Source organism: Petaurus breviceps, unplaced genomic scaffold, assembly GCF_028583685.1.
Source record: "Petaurus breviceps papuanus isolate PSGF00001 unplaced genomic scaffold, PetGlider_PUasm1.0 91133, whole genome shotgun sequence".
Lineage (NCBI taxonomy): Eukaryota > Metazoa > Chordata > Mammalia > Diprotodontia > Petauridae > Petaurus > Petaurus breviceps.
This window is the reverse complement of record NW_027187419.1, coordinates 85,526,315-85,543,167: the sequence shown is the minus strand read 5'-3', so window position 1 is coordinate 85,543,167 and position 16,853 is coordinate 85,526,315. Positions and strand designations below refer to the sequence as shown.

The window sequence follows — 16,853 nt, the reverse complement described above, 5'->3', positions numbered from 1 at the left end:
CAGTACTTAGGAATTGTGTTGCCTCTGCTACAATGAATTCCTATACAGATGTCTCTGTGCTCTAAGTTTGACTCCACTCATTCCAGGGTATTTGTGGGTAAATGTGCCCTAACTTATGGGGGGGGGGGTAGTAATTTTTCAGCATCATCTTAGCAAATGCCTTTAAGAGTTCATTGTATCTGTCGGCTGATTTTTAATGTGAAGTGTACTAGTAGGGGCTCAGGAACTATATTAGGAGTGCAGTCCCAAAGGGTTACTCCTAAAACTCAAGGTAGAATGTTTTGTTAAATTCAATTAATTTCTCCTTCCATTTTAGAGCTGCCCCTTCTACTGTTGGAGTAGGGATTCCCAGATTATTCCTATTAAGAAATAACTCATTTCCCCCCAAGTCTCTCATCTCTGTTTGCTATATATTTATGTGTATATGTGTGTAATATATGTGTCTATCTCTATATACATGTCTATCAATATTTATATATTGGGGTTCCTTGCACATGGATCCTTAATAGCTAACTTAAGTTTAACTGAATTGTAGAGACAGATAATGCCTTGTCTCCCTTACTATACCATCAGCTCCCAGGGGCCAGGGATATTTTGTTCGCATCTTTACTGTTACCAGGTGATAAAAGGTTTATGGAAAGAAATTTTCATACAACTTTGCTTTTGTCTTTTGGTCTTGACCTTTCCCATTTAGAGTGATGGTTCTGCCTTAGAGGCATAGTATCAGAACCCTGCTAGGAAGATCTGGGAATCCCTACTCCAATAGTAGGAGAGGCAGCTCTAAAATGGAAAGAGAAATTAATTGAACTTAACAAAACATTCTACCCTGAGTTTTAGGGGTAACTGCACTCCTAATATAGATGATGCTTCTCAGGCTGGACATTCGCGGGAAAGAAAATTAATTTTCTTGCAATAACGAAGAATGGGACACAATGATTTTATGCCTTAAGGTCTCCCTAGCACCATTAAATACATTCTGCTCTAAATTCCTTTACCACTAACTCTGCGACGCCGCATTCCACACTATCACCTAACTTCTTTTGGCCGCAGTCAGCTTCTCAGAAGCGATTTAAAGTAATAGGAGCGCGATTCCAGAGCGTGGGTTGATCAGGTCCACTTCCTTTGCTTGGCCGCGTCAGCGTGGTAGTGGATGAGTCATTCTTGTCTTGGCATTCCCCTCCGATTAGGAGTAGGGTTACTTTCCCACCTATAGTGAAAAGGATAGACTGGAGTTTGGAGGGGTACAAGGGTCACCTACGAGAGCCGAATCAAGCTGCTGGAGAAACCACCAAAGGACTTAGAATTCCTTTTGATTCCCTCATCAGAGTCCCCCATCCCCCCCCCCCCCACCCATGTACCATTACTTTGCATTTACTTATTGGAAATGTAAGTCTGGGCATGCTTGTGTGTGTGTTCGTGCTTTTGTGAAGGAAGGGAAAGAAAAGGAAAGAACAAGAAAAAGCCCAAGAATATGAAAAAGCAACCAACTAAAGCCTGCGCTTTGGCCAGGATTGCTCATCTCTCCTGGTGGGCGCTTTCTGTGCCTCCCCTAGAGCCCAGGTGGGCCTCTTTCGCTCGCAACAAAGTTTCACTATCCCTCGTAGGCAGCCAGAGCTCCCCATCTCTTTCCTCTTCACTCCACCCCCCCTCCCCGTCTCGTAGAGGAGGAGACTGATTGGCCGAAGGTTGCAGGGTGGGGGTGGGGCCAAAACGCGGAGGGAAAGAGCTGGGGGGGAAGGGGGGGTGCTAGAGGTGTCCTTGCTATAGCTTCCCGAGACTCCTTTAGTGTTTCGCTGGGCGAGTTGCTCCCGCAAGTGCGGATGGGGACGCATCTGGCGACCCCAACTAGGGGCACCCCTCACGTCTATTGGCTGCTTTTCCTGGTCGTCTCGTGTTTAGTGGAATGGGTGTCTCCAGGCTTCACAGGTAACGTTGAACATCTATCTAGGTGCTTCACTCCGCCAGAACTGGGCAATGTTGCAGATGTTGTCAGATGCTGCTTCTGCTAGGGGTGACTGGGGATGCCAAGGGAGCTGCAGTCTTTCTCAGCTTATTTGATAGCTGTGTGACTTTGGGATGGATGGGGTAGGGTGAATAGCTTTTTCTTTCTTTTTTTAAGGATCTAGTCCCCCAGGGGCGTTTGAGGAGGGAGAAAGCCTGTGTGTGTTGATTAAAAACGTTTGCCCTTGTGGGTAGGGAAGTAGGGCACAGGTGGTTGCGGGAGAGGAGCCCAGGTGCGGTTTCGGGGTGGGGCAGGCGAAGAAGTGGAGGAAGGAGCCAGAAGTCTTTGGTTTCTCTTGCTTATTGTTATATCATCTCTTGCTACCTATTTTGTCTTGCCTGCTCCCTATTTAGTCAGGTCTTTTTTGCTTATGTAAAGCATTCTGGGGTTGCTTCTCTCGGTTGGCTTGCCTATAAAGTGACAAATGAGACATTCCCACGGCTCTGAACACTTCAATTTGCCGGACCCTGTCTGCTCCCTTCAGTGCTTGCTAAAGACCTCAGTGGCATCCCTTTGGGGGTAATATGACCCCCAGAAGTCCTGAGACTCCACTTTGAGGAAAACTTGACATTTTGGCAACATGGCTGATAATTTTGGCATCTTAATCTGTATGAGGGGCACTTGTACATCTTTGGTAAGGGGAAGGGCTAGAAGTTTGATTTAAAAGAACAGTGTTGTCTGTGAACTGCATTTCATGGCATTTTGAAGGGAGTGACTAATGAGTAGACAACCTTCCAGCCCTGCCTTACCAACCTAAATTACTATATATCTGCTTTTACTTTCTTTTTCGGAACTGGCAAAAGGTATATTAAGGATTGGATTCGGATGTTCTCCACCCATCAGCTATCCACCTATGCTATTTCCATAAGGAGTTTACAGTAAAGGGGAGGTTATGATAAAATGAATTCTTGATAAGATTGTAGTTACAGGTTTTTATGACAAAACTAGAGTTTTATTGAGTTTTGGCCTTCACTATTACAACCATTTCAGCAACCAGTGAGAAAAGTATGGCCAGAGTGTAGTGTGCCTGTAGAAGGAGAGGTAGGCTGGTTCAGGGACTGCCTTGAATGCCAGACAAGAGCAGAGCAATAGGGAACCATTGAAGAGTTTTGGATTGAGGAGTGACTTTACCAAGTCTATGCATAAGGAAATTGGCAACTGATTAAGAAAGGCTAAAGAAACATCAGTCTTTCAAATAGGGGAAATGGTGATGTGATTGAGAAAATCGTGATGGCATAAGAAGAAACAGATTTGAAAGACAAAATAAACTCTTTTGAACAGGTTAGGTGTGAATATGTTAGGCAATAATAAGGGTCAGGAAGCCAAAGAGATCAGTAAGAAGAATCACTTGCATAGAAATGGTAGTTATGCTATGACGATGGGAAAGTAGAGAGACAGATAGAGATAGACAGACAGGCAGTCAAATGGACAGAGAGACGGACAGTCAGAGACACAGACACAGGGAGAAAGGAGAGGGAAAAAAGAGACTAAGATGGTACCTTGGGGAACATCCATGCAAGGAGTCAGGAAGAAGACATTTCTAGGTCATTCCTGCTAACAGAAGGCATCTTCCAAGGTTCTGTCCTAGGCCCTCCCATCTTCTCTTTCCATACTGAGTCACATGCTAATCTCATCATCTCCCATCGTTTCAGTTACATCTCTAGACATATGACTCATATCTACTTTTCCGGGCTTAAACTCTCTCAGCCTCTAGTTTTGCATCAATTGCCATTTAGACCTATCAAATTGGTTGTCCCATGGACATCTTAAACTCACTGTGTCCAAAACTGAATCCCTTATCTTTGCCCCCTAAGCCCTTCCACCTTCTTAAATTTTATATTAGTGTTGAGGGTGCCCCCATTCTTATTACAACTTGGCTGTCATCCTGGACTCCTCACTCTCACCCTCCTTATCTAATCAGTGTTCAAGTCCTTTCTCCTCTGACACTTCCCTGGGACAGTCCCTCTTCACCTTATGCCTATACCGTTTCATTAGCCTGCTGGTTGGTTTCTATGCCTCAAGCCTGTCTCCTTTCCAATTCCATCCTCTTCTCAACTGTCAGATGGATCATCCTAAATCACAGGTCTGATCATATTATTCCCTTCCCCTATCCCCCATTTAGTAACCTCTAATAGCTTCCTCTAATCTCCAGAATCAAATATAAAAACCTCTATTTGGCTTTCAGAGTCCTTTATAACCTGGCACCTTCCTACCATTCTGATCTTATTTCGTTCTGTTTCCCTCCATGTACTCTGCTTTCCAGTAGCACTGGTCTCCTCGCTTTTCCCCACACAAGACACACCATTTCCTGACTGAGAGATTTCACAGCTCCCTTCCATGTGTGGAATGCTGTCCCTCCTCATCTCTGTTTCTTAATCTTTCTGGCCTTCCTTCAGGTCTCAGCTAAAGTCCTGCTTCCTGGAAAAAGACTTTCTCAGTCTTCCTTAATCCTAATGCCTTCCTCCAGAGTTTACCCCCAATTCATCCTGTATGTCTTGTTTGAACATAGTTCAGAGGTGGAGAACCTGCTGCAGTCTTTAGGGAGGTACCTGGAAAGACCAAGAGGTTAATTGACTTGTTCACGGACAGACCAACAATGTGTCTGGCAGTACTTGAACCTAAGTCACCTGCTTTTCCTAACAGAGTGCAGCTGTTGATTCACTATACCAAGGTCTTGCGCAAAGTAGGGGTTCAGTAAACATTTGTCATATCAATGTGCCCTTTCTCTTACCTCCTAAGACCTTCTTGTCTATACTGTACTCTGCTCCATCTACCAGGTTTGGAGGAATGATGAGAGAGAGGGCTGCCAGGTTAAAATTTTCATCTTACCTGGCAATTTTCCAGCTTCATGATGCAATTGGTGCCTTGTAATCTGATGTGTAAGCATGTTGTTTTGCTTAACTAACTGATCTCGAAGTTCCAGATTTTGAAGAAGAATCTGTAAGTCCTTGCAGAAATGTAATTCCTTGATTTATCTTTTCTTTCTCCCTCCTTATAGAAAGTAATTTGTGGGGCAGCTAGGTGGTGGCAGTGAATAGAGCACCAGCCCTGGAGTCAGGAGGACTTGAGTTCAAATGCAGCCTCAGACACAACACATACTAGCCATGTGACCTTGGGCAAGTCACTTAACCTCAATTGCCCTGCCTTCCCCCTTCCAAAAAAAAAAAAAAAGAAAGTAATTTGTAGAAAGTAATTAGTATGTGATTTGAAGTGGACTGGTGCTTCATTGTCTCTATCTGTTAACCTTCTCTGCTATTTCCCAGATTCCTACTTACAGACTTAGAGACTTTACTTAAAGACTTATAGACTTTACTTACTTCAGGTTTGGAAAGAATTCCTTCCATATCTCTGCCTCATAGAACCTCTAGCTTTCTTCAAAACACAGCTCAGGTACCACCTTCTAGGTGACCAAGAGTAAAAGCATTTTATTGAGTGTATACTATGTGCCAAACACTATACCAAGTGCCTTGCAAAGATTCCCTCACTACAACCTTGGAACGTAGGTGTTATTGTGCCCAGTTGAGGAAACTGAGACAGAAGTTAAGTGACTTGCTCAGGGCCACATAGCCTGGAAGTATCTGAGGCCAGACTTAATTTAGGTCTTTTAGACTTCAGACCTAGTGTTTTATCTGCTGTAGCCCCTGACTGCCTCCATGTAGCTTCATCCTCTAAGAAACTTTCATGTCATGAAATTACTTTGCACATATTACTTACCTTCATGAATGTTGTATCTCCTCCACTCAGGAGAATGTTGGCTCCTTTGGGCAGGGGCTATTGCATTGTTGTCCCTTGCATATAGGAAGCATTTAATGAGTGTTACCTACAAAATGCTGTAAGATGAAAGTTCTGAGGCTTGAGGCTGCCAATGGATAAGTTTAATTTAACAAAATGTTTTGTCTTTTTTAAAGCCTATTATATTTTCCAAAGTAATTATTGTTATATGTGCCATTAAAAAAAATTCTGAACTTCCTCAGCCTTTCCTCCCACCCCCATTGTGGCCTTCTTTTGCCACATATTTAAATATGCAACTCCCTGTGTAGAAATTCCTTTCACCAACATATTGCAACCTTTCTGTCACTTAGGACTTTAGAGAGTTTCCTGAGACTTTCCATATATTCTCATTTGAAGTAAAATAGCTTTTGAGGTAGATGCTATGGGTAAACATTTTACAGATAAGTAAATAGTAGTTAGGTGACTCCTGGCCTCCTAATTAGTGTCAAAAAGGGAATTTGAACACCAGGCTACCTGACCCTTAGTCCAGGACTCTGCCGTGCTGCATCTTGCCTCTAGTTATGCTGGTGGTAACAGCCCCAGATATGGTGCTAAATAGCTTCTATGGAAGTTAGCCATCTGATTCAAAAAGCATCTGTGGCTCCTGCTTGTAGATTGACATCAGGGAAACTCACACAAGGTGAGCACACCTTGTCCAGAATGCAGCACAGTGTCCCTAATCAGTGAAGCTCTGGAGGTTCCAAAGGTCAGAATACAGGAGGCAAGTGCTTTTACTGTTTTCCAAGAATACTTCTAAAGTAACCCTAGCACTCAGGTATCCTAAATACAGACATCATGATTATAATAAACTGACGTCTATAAAGGAATTTATCAAAGATAGTAAAGGTTACAGATACACACTTTAAAAAAAAATTAAGAGTTTTTCTATAGACTAATCTCCAAAGGAAACTTTAGAAAAGGCTGCTAAAAGAAACAGAGAAACAGTGTTTGGAGCTTAACCAGAGAGTAAGGGCAGGGAGGGTAGTGGGGTGTTGGGCTGTTGGTCAGTTTTCATTAAGTGCCTACTATATACTTGACACTTATAAATCCTTGGGATACAAAGAAAGGCAGAAGAAACATGAACATAAAAATGTGTGTGTACAATGTATGTGTGTGTTTATGCATATGTGTGTATATACACATATGTATTATGTATATATACAATATGTATGATAAATTGAAGATAATCAATTAGGGTGTAGACCTTAGAATTAAAGGGGATCTGGAAAAAAACTTATGAGGGAGGGCAGTATTTTCATTGGAAGTTCTAAAAAGCCAGGAGACCAATAGAATAATATGGGGAATAAGGGAGAAAAAAGCATGTACCCCCAAAAAGGGCTGGTATGAGTAAAATCTTATTATTGTCCATATGCATATAGATCTTATGGATCCATAATTTGTAGGGTGGTAGATCTATAAAAGAAAATCTACTTCAAGTCCCTCCTTTTTCAGATGAGGAAGAGGAACCAGAGATGAATGCAACAAGTATTCGTATTCATTAAGCAATTTTCAGCTAGAAGGAATCTACTGAGAGTTGGCATGGGAGAGGGTTGTGCATTGATTACATAGCTAGGGAAATATAGTGTACTTTGAAGAAGCGGGTACCAACAATTGGTCACTTCAAGAAGCTTCACAGAGTTAAAGCCAGTGCCTTGAAGGAAGGTGAGCATTCGTAAAGGTGAAGAGGAAATAAGACCATTAGTCCAGGACATAGGAGTAAGAGTAGAATGTCAACTTCAGGAATCCCCTGGGAGTCCAGCTTGGTAGAAATGAAGCATACATAAAAGAGAATAATATGAAATGGGGTTGGAAAGGTAGGTTAGAGTGAAACTGAGAAAGGCCTTAAACGCTGGGCTGAGAAGTTTGTATTTTATCCCAGAGACCGTAAGAGCCACTCTAGGTTGTTGAGGGAGGGAGGAAATGCCATGGTCATACCTATACCTATGGAAGATCTTACTTGAAGAGGAAGGTGATGCCATGATATGCAAGTGAATTGGATTTATGTGGAAGATTATTCTACTAGCTCTATTGTGTACAAATTGGGAGGGGAAAGAGGCTAGTGGCCAGGAGAACAATTCTGAACACTTTATAGTAGTCTGGATTTGATAAGAAGCTTGACACTAGGGTGGTAATCATGGAGCGGAAAGAAGAGGATGGATATAAGCAATGGGGAGAAACTTTAGAAAGATTTGGCAGCTGATTGGATTTGGGGTGGGGAGAAATAAACAAAAATGACTCTGTGGTTGTAGACCTAACTGGAAAGATAGTGTTACTCTCAACAGCAGTGAGGACATTTGGAAGAGAGATGGGTTTAGGAGAGAAAAATGACCAGTTCTTTAGGATGTTAAGTTTCAGTTGTCTAAGAGAAAGTTGTTAATGCAGGTTTGGAGTTCAGGAGAGTGATTAGGACTGGAGATGTAGATCTGGAGGTTATTTGCATAGGGATGATTATAGATCCATGGTAATGAGTTAGAAATCTCCAAGAGAGATTATAGAGTAGAGAACTCTCAGCACAGAGCCTAAGGGCATATTTAAATATTGGAAAAAGGATATGAAAAAGAAAATGAGAGTGGTGTCAGAGAAACTAAGACAGGAAAGTATATCCTGGAGGCAGGCGAAATTAATAGTGTCCAAAGCTGCAAAGGGGTCTAGTTAAATGAGTACTGAGGAAAGACCACTGGTTTAGCAGTTAAAAAATAAATGTTAGTAACCTTTGAGGGAGCAGTTTCTGTAGAGAGGCAGAAATCAGAAGTTAGATGGCAAAGCATGGAAAGGTGAATGGGTAGGTAAGGAATAGTCAGAGAATAAATGACCCTTTAGGTGTTCGGTAGTGAAAGAGCTCAGAGATATAGGGAGTTGGCCTGAGAGAGTGGCAAGGTAACAAGACAATTTTTATTTTTCAAGAATGGGGGGAGGAAGGGGAAAAAAGAAACTTACATGATAAATTTATTATGTATTTAAAGGGAATAACAAGTTTTACATAATAAATTACATAATAGATTTGCAGTTTCATGTACAATCATCTTTTTATTATTTTACTATGTTACAGAAATCATTTTATTTCATAAACTTAAAATAAAATTTAAAAGAATGAGGGACGCTTAGGCATATTTCTGACCGGTAATAGGAAGAGATAAAGATTGAAAATTAAAGAGAGAATGGAGTGGGGTTAATTGGAAAAGTTCCTGGAACAAGGTAGAAGAGGTGAGATTGACTGCATACTTAAGGAGAGGGGCTAGCTTTGGGAAGGAGTGGGGACCATCTTCACCTCAAATAACTAAGGGAAGGTATAGAGGAGATTTGAAGGATACATGAAGAAACTTACAGTTGAGATTAACTCTATCTGTTTGTATCTCTGGGTCCAGATCTTTGCTGCTATGACCTGCTAGTTTTCTCAGACAGCTAGGACGAGAGGTCATATGCTAAAAGAACATGTGCCAAGGGTGACTCTTATTAAGACCTCTCATGTCTGTATATTTATTTCACATATTCTAAGTGTCACAGGCTTGGGTCTTCAAGCTTTGGCAGTGATGCATCTTGGCAAATTGTACCCAACAGACTTCTACAGATTCTTTCTTTCAAAACAGTAGTATACATTTATCAAGCAAATAGAATCGAAATATACATTTGATCATGTTTGGGACATTTTAGCTCATGCGCATGCAAAATGATATCCTTCAATATGGGAAATAATTCAATCAAGAAATTACTTAGCAATAGGACCCTACTTTTAGAAGTTAAATATTACATGAACACATATGCACATGGAGACAAGACAAGTAGAAAATGAACAAAGCTCTGGTTGGTGAGACAAACACGTCTGGGGAATATTTCAACAGAAGTGGAAGCTGCAACTTACAAACAACTTAGCAAAGCAATAGACTCCTTTCCCAGAGTCCTTTTGGGCCATTTTTTTCCCTTTAGTACCCTGCTTCCCTTTGAAATCCTCTCATGTTTCTCTGAATTCTTTTTATTCATTGTTTCTTATGATGCAATAATATGGTACATTAATGGTACCATAATTTTTTAGTGATTGCCCAATCAATGAACACCTACTTTTTCCCCCCAGTTCTTTGCTATTGCAAAAAAGTACTTCTCTGAATATTTTTGTAATATTTATAGGTTTTCTTTCTGTCTTTGACATGTTTGGGGTATATGCATAGCAAAGGGTTTTGGGGTCAAAAGGTGTGAACACTTGAGTAACTTTTCATACATAATTCCAAGTTGTTTTCCAGAATAGTTGGACCAATTCACAATTCTACCAGCAACATGTTAGTATGTAAGTTTTCCTGCAATTTCTACCAGTTGGATGATTTTTGCTAACTTGCATCGGACTTTTAAGTTAGAACGAGAAAAAAAAAAGATTTTCTGAGCCTCTAAAACCTTTAAGAATGCGATAACTCAGGGGGTGGGAGGGAAGGGCAGGAAGATGGAGAAGGCAGCTATCTTCTGAGCAAGCTAGAATAGGAGGGGTGAGAAATAACACATAAATAACATTGTTCTCAGTTTCTCAAAGCAAAAAGCAACATCAAAAGAGGAAGCCCCATTTCCCACACCTAGCCCCCTCCCCCACCAATACTCTGCATCTAGTTTTCAAAGTATATGTGTTCAACTTTGCAGCGTAGATGTCCATCATTATCACGTTTTACTTGCCCATACATCTCTGTATGTAGAATTGTGCTTTGTTCTAGCATATCTGTTTCATTGTCAGCCTCGAAAACATTTGACTCTGTTCTATCAAGACAAATTAAATAGCTACAGAAAAGATCATTATAGAACACTTAGACATTTTCTTCAAGAACCTATGAGGATCTCATATAGATTGCATTCTGCCAAGTTTTTAGTCTGGGAATTACAGATTGAATTTATTTATTTTTATCTGGGCAATTGTTTCTTTTAAAATTGTTTTCTTTTAAAACTGTTTTAGTCCTGATAAAAACTAGTTCTGAAATTGGCAATTCATGTATTATGGCTTCATATGAACCAAGGGTTAGGCTCTTAATCAATTAGTCTAGTGGGTGGGGATGCCCTTTATTTTAAAAAGCTTATTGTAATGTGTTTTTTTATATACCTTTATTTCTGAATCTATATAGTTTTCATGCCCTTTACTCTTGTAACAAAAAAAGAGAGGAAAAAATATTTTAACAAAACCAGCCAAGCACAATAGAGTCTAATGACACATACAATATTTCATGCCCTCACTCCCCCAGCAAAGAACACAAGAAGGTACATTTTCTCAGGTCTTCTCCATGGCCAAGCTTCTTGGCCATTATAATTACACAGGGTTCAATTCTCATTCTTTTGATTTTTCAATTTGTATTGGTGTTGGGGCATGTTTTATTCAGGTTCTTTAGCTTACTTCACTATATGGTTCACAAAAATCTTCTCATGCTCCTCTCAGTTATATTTATCATTATGTACAGTACAGTAATATTCTATGACATTCATATACTACCATTTATTTAACTATTTCCCAATCAGTTGGCATGTTTTGTCTTAAATTTTTTTTTTTTGCTGCTATAAAAAATACTGCTATGAATATTGTGGTGTATGTCAAGTCATCAAGCATTTATTTTTTGTGTTTTGTTTTGTTTTGCTTTATGGAGGGCAATTGGGGTTGTGACTTGCCCAAGGTCACACGGCTAGTTTTTGTTAAGTGTCTGAGGCCGGATTTGAACTCAGGTGCTCCCGACTCCAGGGCCGGTGCTCTATTCACTGTGCCACCTAGCCACCCCCCATCAAGCATTTATTAAGCACCTACTTTGTACCAGGGACTCTTCTGGGGATACAAGAAAGGCAAAAAACAGCCCCCGTTCTCAAGGAGCTCAGCCTAATGGAGGAAGCAACATGCAAACAACTGTACAAATAAAATATATACAATATAATTTTGACTTCATTAAACTATCTGCTTAATAGTGAGATCTTTTGTTTAAAGGATATAGACATTTTAGTGACTTAAAAAAAATTTCAAATTGTTTTCTAGGATAGGTGGATGAATTCAATGCTCTATCCACAGTGTGTTAGTTCAACTGTCTATCTGTCTTTTCCCTGAAGGGAAGTTAAACAATAGCATTTTCACAGTGATTTTATTACCTTTATCCACTGTTCCCATAGAAGAATCTGAGCCAAATTGAATATTCAGATATTCCCAGATAGAATCATTATTATAACTTCACTTATGTCTTTTATATGCTTCCTTGGTAAACAGACTGATAATGTAATGTGAGGTTTGAAGAAATTTTTTAAATATCTTGAATATCTCTAAATACTAGGGGTTATTAACCTGGGGTCTATGAACCTTCAAAAAACATAAGATTGATAGCTATATTCCAGTATAATTGGTTTCTTTTGTAATTCTGTGTACTTTATTTTATGCATTTAAAAACATTTTTCAGAAAAGGGGTCTGTAGGTTTCACCAGGTTGACAGGGGGATCTGTGACCAAAAAAAAAAAAGTTTACAAACCCTTGCCCTACATGGAATTTTATAGAGATGGTGAAGGAAAAAATGAAAGGACTCCCATACAGCAGTGAGGGCCCAGTTGAGATAAGATACTATGAATTTGTAGTGGGCCTAATCATGACTTCTCCAGAGTCTTTCAACAACTCAGGAGTAGGGGCAGAAAAGGTAGGTGGTAAGGTTTGGTGATTGTCAGGGTGTGAATGTTAGTGAGACAAGCAGGTTACAGTTTGAACAGTTAAGGCCAAGACTGAGGGGTGGAAAGTGAGGCCAGAATAGGAGTGATAGACTAGGGCAGCAGTAGAGATCCTGTGGCTTTGAGGCTACCTGTGGCCCTCTAGGTCCTCAAGTGTAGCCCTTTAACTGAATCCAAACTTCACAGAAAAAAATCCTCTTAATTAAAGGATTTGTTCTGTAAAACTTGGACTCAATCAAAGGACCCCACCCAAGGACGTAGAAGGCCACATGTGACTTCAGGGCCACAGGTTCCCCACCCCTGGACTAGGTGAACAGGCAGTTTTTAGAGGAACCGAAGGACTTGGTAAAAACAATCGTAGATTTAGGAGGGCTGAGCTAAAGTGAGAGATGGAAAGACAAGATCAGGATCAAAAAAGATCATTTCATAATCCAAGATCATGGAAGTGGTACAGTTGTGGGTAATAGTAAGGTATGACCTCTGTTGTACGTGCCTGAGGTGGTGAGGAGTTATTATACACATACATAGATTGTGGAATTTGGAGGCCAGGGTATTGATGTGTGTAGAGAAATACCCAACTATGAGTATGAAGGCTGAGCTAGGTACTATACTCCTTGCACAACCGGGGAGAATTACTTAGAGGCTGGTAAATTGCAACAATATCTAGACTGGAGGATGTGAATAGAAGAATAAATTTCAAAGAAGTTCAGTTTGATGGTTTTGGTTTTTGAAGTCTGTCATTCTTCTTTCCAAGGAATGAATTGGGTTTGGTTACTTTTTTCTGTGGAGCTTTTTGCATGTTATCTGTAAAGGGTTAGTAGGATTTTCATTTTGTGATAATTTGTTCTTTATTGGCAATGTGGAATGTAGATTGGTTTCCGAAGTGTTTTTGATACTGTTTGCCCATGTTAGGTACTTTAGAAAAGTGGTTGTTAGGTGATGAATGAAGCAGCTTCTGACATACCTTAACATTCACACTCTGTGGGACCTTCAGTACTGACACTTTACTGTGAGCCTCAGTTTCCTTCATTTTAAAATGAGGATGTTGCACTCAATGACTTCTGAGGTTCCTTCCAGCTATAAATCTATAATCCTATGAAATGTCATGGACTGAGTTTATTCCAAGCATTTGCTGTTTATTGTGAAATTATTCTATTTGTTGTGAATTGAAGTTTTTAAAAAATTAGACTTAAAAAACAAAAACTTCCTCATAAACTCTTAGTATAGCTGAAAGACATGGGCAGCTTTGCTTAATTTGAGGATTTACAAAATTGGATGTTGTAAGCGCAATAGATTTTTAGTCTAAATTTGCTGAGGATGCCTGCTTTTTATTCCCTTAATAATAAGCAATTTGCATCAGTCTCTATGTCCTGTCCTGTATGAGGTATGTGAATGTAATGAAGTTGCTTTATAAACCTCATGTAAAAATCAATTTTATTTCTGGTTTTCCTGGAGAAATTAAGACATTTAAAAAAAATTTTTTTTTTAAGCAATCGGGTTTAAGTAACTTGCTCAAGGTTACACGGCCAGTTATTTCTGGGTGTGGTGCTGAGTGTCTGAGCCTGGGATTCGATCTCCAGGTCATCCCAACACTGGAGCTGGTGCTCTTACTCGCTGAGCCACCTGGCTGCCCCTAAGACATTTATCTTGAGAAAGTATAGAATCTTCTTCAGTTCACTTAAAAATATATAATGCCAACTTTCATACAAAGCACCATGCTAAATGGAATCGGTAGGGATAGGAAGACACACACATACACAAATTAGTCCTCAGAAACTTTACAGTTTGGTATCGAGGATTCTTGGTCAGATTATGTGGTTCTTACCTACTCAGAGACTCTGATCCTGAAAGCCAGAGAATTCTTCCTGCCCTGATAGCTTAACCAAGAGAGGCAGATTTCAGTGAAAGGATGAGATCTAAGATGAAGGTGGGTGGCGGTTGTTGTTCAGTCAGATCAATTCTTCATGACCCCATTTGGGGGAAGTTCTTGGCCAAGATATTGAAGTGGTTTGTCATTTCCTTCTCCAGTTCATTTTACAGATGAGGTACCGAGGCAAACAGTAAGTGACTTGCCCAGGGTCACATAGCTAGTAAGTGTTTGAGGTCTGAATTGAATTCATGAAGGTAAGTCTTGATTCCAAGGCCAGTGCCCTTACCACTAGCTACATGGCTACCTCTAGGAGGATTTGGGGAAGTTGTGTTCCAAAGAACACCCCGAAAGGAAAGGCCATTATAGGATAATGATTGGGAAATGTAAGGACCAGATTAGAGAGGGATAGGTTTATGGGTACTAATAGCCTGGAAGAAGAGTTTTGTTTCTCATAACTGTTGCTATGTAGCATGAGACTTCAGGGAACAGTAAGTAGAGGTTTTCTTATAAAAGGACCACAGAAGTACAATTTGATTGGGGCTCCACGGTCATGGGAGAAGTATTGCAGACAACTGTTTCCCCAGGAATTCACCTTCCCGAGGGTGTATGGCTCCAAGAAGTGAACTTGTTGTCAGGAGACCTTAGTTGGAATTCTGGTTCTGTCATTTACTTAATCTGTGATCTTGGTCAAATCACTAAACTGCTCTGGGCTTCACCTGCAAAATAAAGAGATTGGATTAGATAGCCTCTGATGCCCTCACCAGTTCTAAATCTGTGATACTATGAACAATAAAATCAAGTGATAGGTATACCTAGAACTGAGGCATCTAGGGTGGCTTCCCTTTAAATGTAGAACAGTGAAGGATGGAGAACTCTTGTGAATAAAATATTAAGAGAAATTATAGATAATGCCACTATGACACAATAACAAAACAAGAATGTAACTGTCAGGGTCATCCAGAAGTTCTAGTGGTGGTAAGACCTAACATTGTTATCTACCTAGAAGATAAGAGAGAATAAAGGCTGGGATAGATAGAGGTCCCCTTGAGAAGATAGTGGTGGGGAAAAGAAATGTGTGAAGTATGTATGTATATGTTGTTGTGTGATGTATAAAATTGCTGCCCTGATCATTCAGAAGCACAGCCTTGTAGCAAATATGTATTCAAGTATTTACAGAAATAAAAATAACTGGTTTTTTAAGGTTATTCATCTTGATTTTTTTTAACTGAACAACAATAGTTCCTTTTTGTCCTTTGGAATTTTTAGCATTTAAATATTAAGTCATCAGTTCCCATCAGGCTATTTTGATCATTAAAGCCCTTGCTTTACTTGTTTTCAGAGAAGAAATTGTACGTAAATGAAACCAGTCCCAGTGAAGTGTGTATCATATGGAAAGTCCCTTATAATACTGAAAATTAATTGGTTCTTCTTCTGGAGTTTTTTGTCTTACACCTTAGTCATTTAAATTTATTTAACATATTTTAATATTATTTATGTTTTCGTGATTGTAGTATAAATGATTTTTAAAAATTCCTTTGCCAAATAATGATGATTATATGGGCAAGTCATTTCATTCCTTAATCTGTCAAATGAGGGCGTTCAACTAGATAGCTTCTAAGGACCCCCATAACTCCAAATTTATGATTCTAATGATAGTAAATATTTAATAAGTACCTAGTACGTGCCAAGAACTGTGCTGAGTTCGGGGCATACAAAGAAGGGTTAAAAAAAAAAAAGCTCCTGCCCTCAAGGGGTTGACAGTCTAATGGGGAGAAAACATGCAAACACCTTGTACAGACAAGCTATACAAAAGATATATTGGAAATAATCAACAGAGGGAAGATATTAAATGAGAAGGATTTTTAAAAGAAGCTTCCAGAAGCAGGTGGATTTTAGCTAAGATTGAAGGAAGCCAGGGAAGCTAAGAGGCAGAGCTAAGGAGGGAGAGTGTTCCAGGCATGGGGCCCAACTAATAAAAATACCCAGTCAGGAATGTACATGTCCCTTTGGCTGTTGTTCAGTTTTGTCTGACTCTTTGTGACCCCTTTGGGATTTTCTTGGCACAGATACTGGAGTAGTTTGCCATTTTCTTCTCTACCTCATTTTAAAGAAGAGGGAACTGAGGCAAACAGGGTTAAGGGACTTGCCCAGGGTCACTTAGCTAATAAGTGTCTGAGGCCAGATTTGAACTCAGGAAAATGAGTCTTCCTGACTCAAAGCCTGGTACTCTATATGTTGCACCACCTCGCTGCCCTATTAGGTGTCACAGCCAAGATTTAAAAATAGGTCTTATCACTCTGAAACCACTATACCACACTCGCTCCTACATTCTACCAGTAAACAACTTGAGCATGAAAGAATCAGAGTTTGAATTCCAGATGGCTTTAGAATACTATCAGTCATCCAACAAGCATTTATTTACCACTTACTATGTGCCCCTGAGCTCTGAGATTGCAAATATTAACAGAAACAGTTCTACCCTCAAGGAACTTTCAGTTTATTGGGGGGGGGGAGATAACACATAAAAGGAAGCTGGAGTGGGGGCTTGGGGGTGCT

General features: G+C 40.0%; 1 protein-coding gene across 2 annotated transcripts in view; it reads left to right on the top strand.

Annotated features, from left to right (window-relative positions):
- Positions 1-1,713: 1,713 nt before the first annotated feature.
- The window catches only part of LOC138155384 (CD302 antigen), a 220,016-nt gene continuing 204,876 nt past the window's right edge, over positions 1,714-16,853 (top strand). The window contains exon 1 of one of the 2 annotated variants that reach the window (XM_069080607.1): positions 1,714-1,926. In XM_069080607.1, the coding sequence (XP_068936708.1) occupies positions 1,821-1,926 (106 nt within the window). In that variant the 5' untranslated portion in view covers positions 1,714-1,820. The remainder of the gene's footprint in view (positions 1,927-16,853) is intronic. The other variant, XM_069080612.1, reaches the window with a different exon arrangement.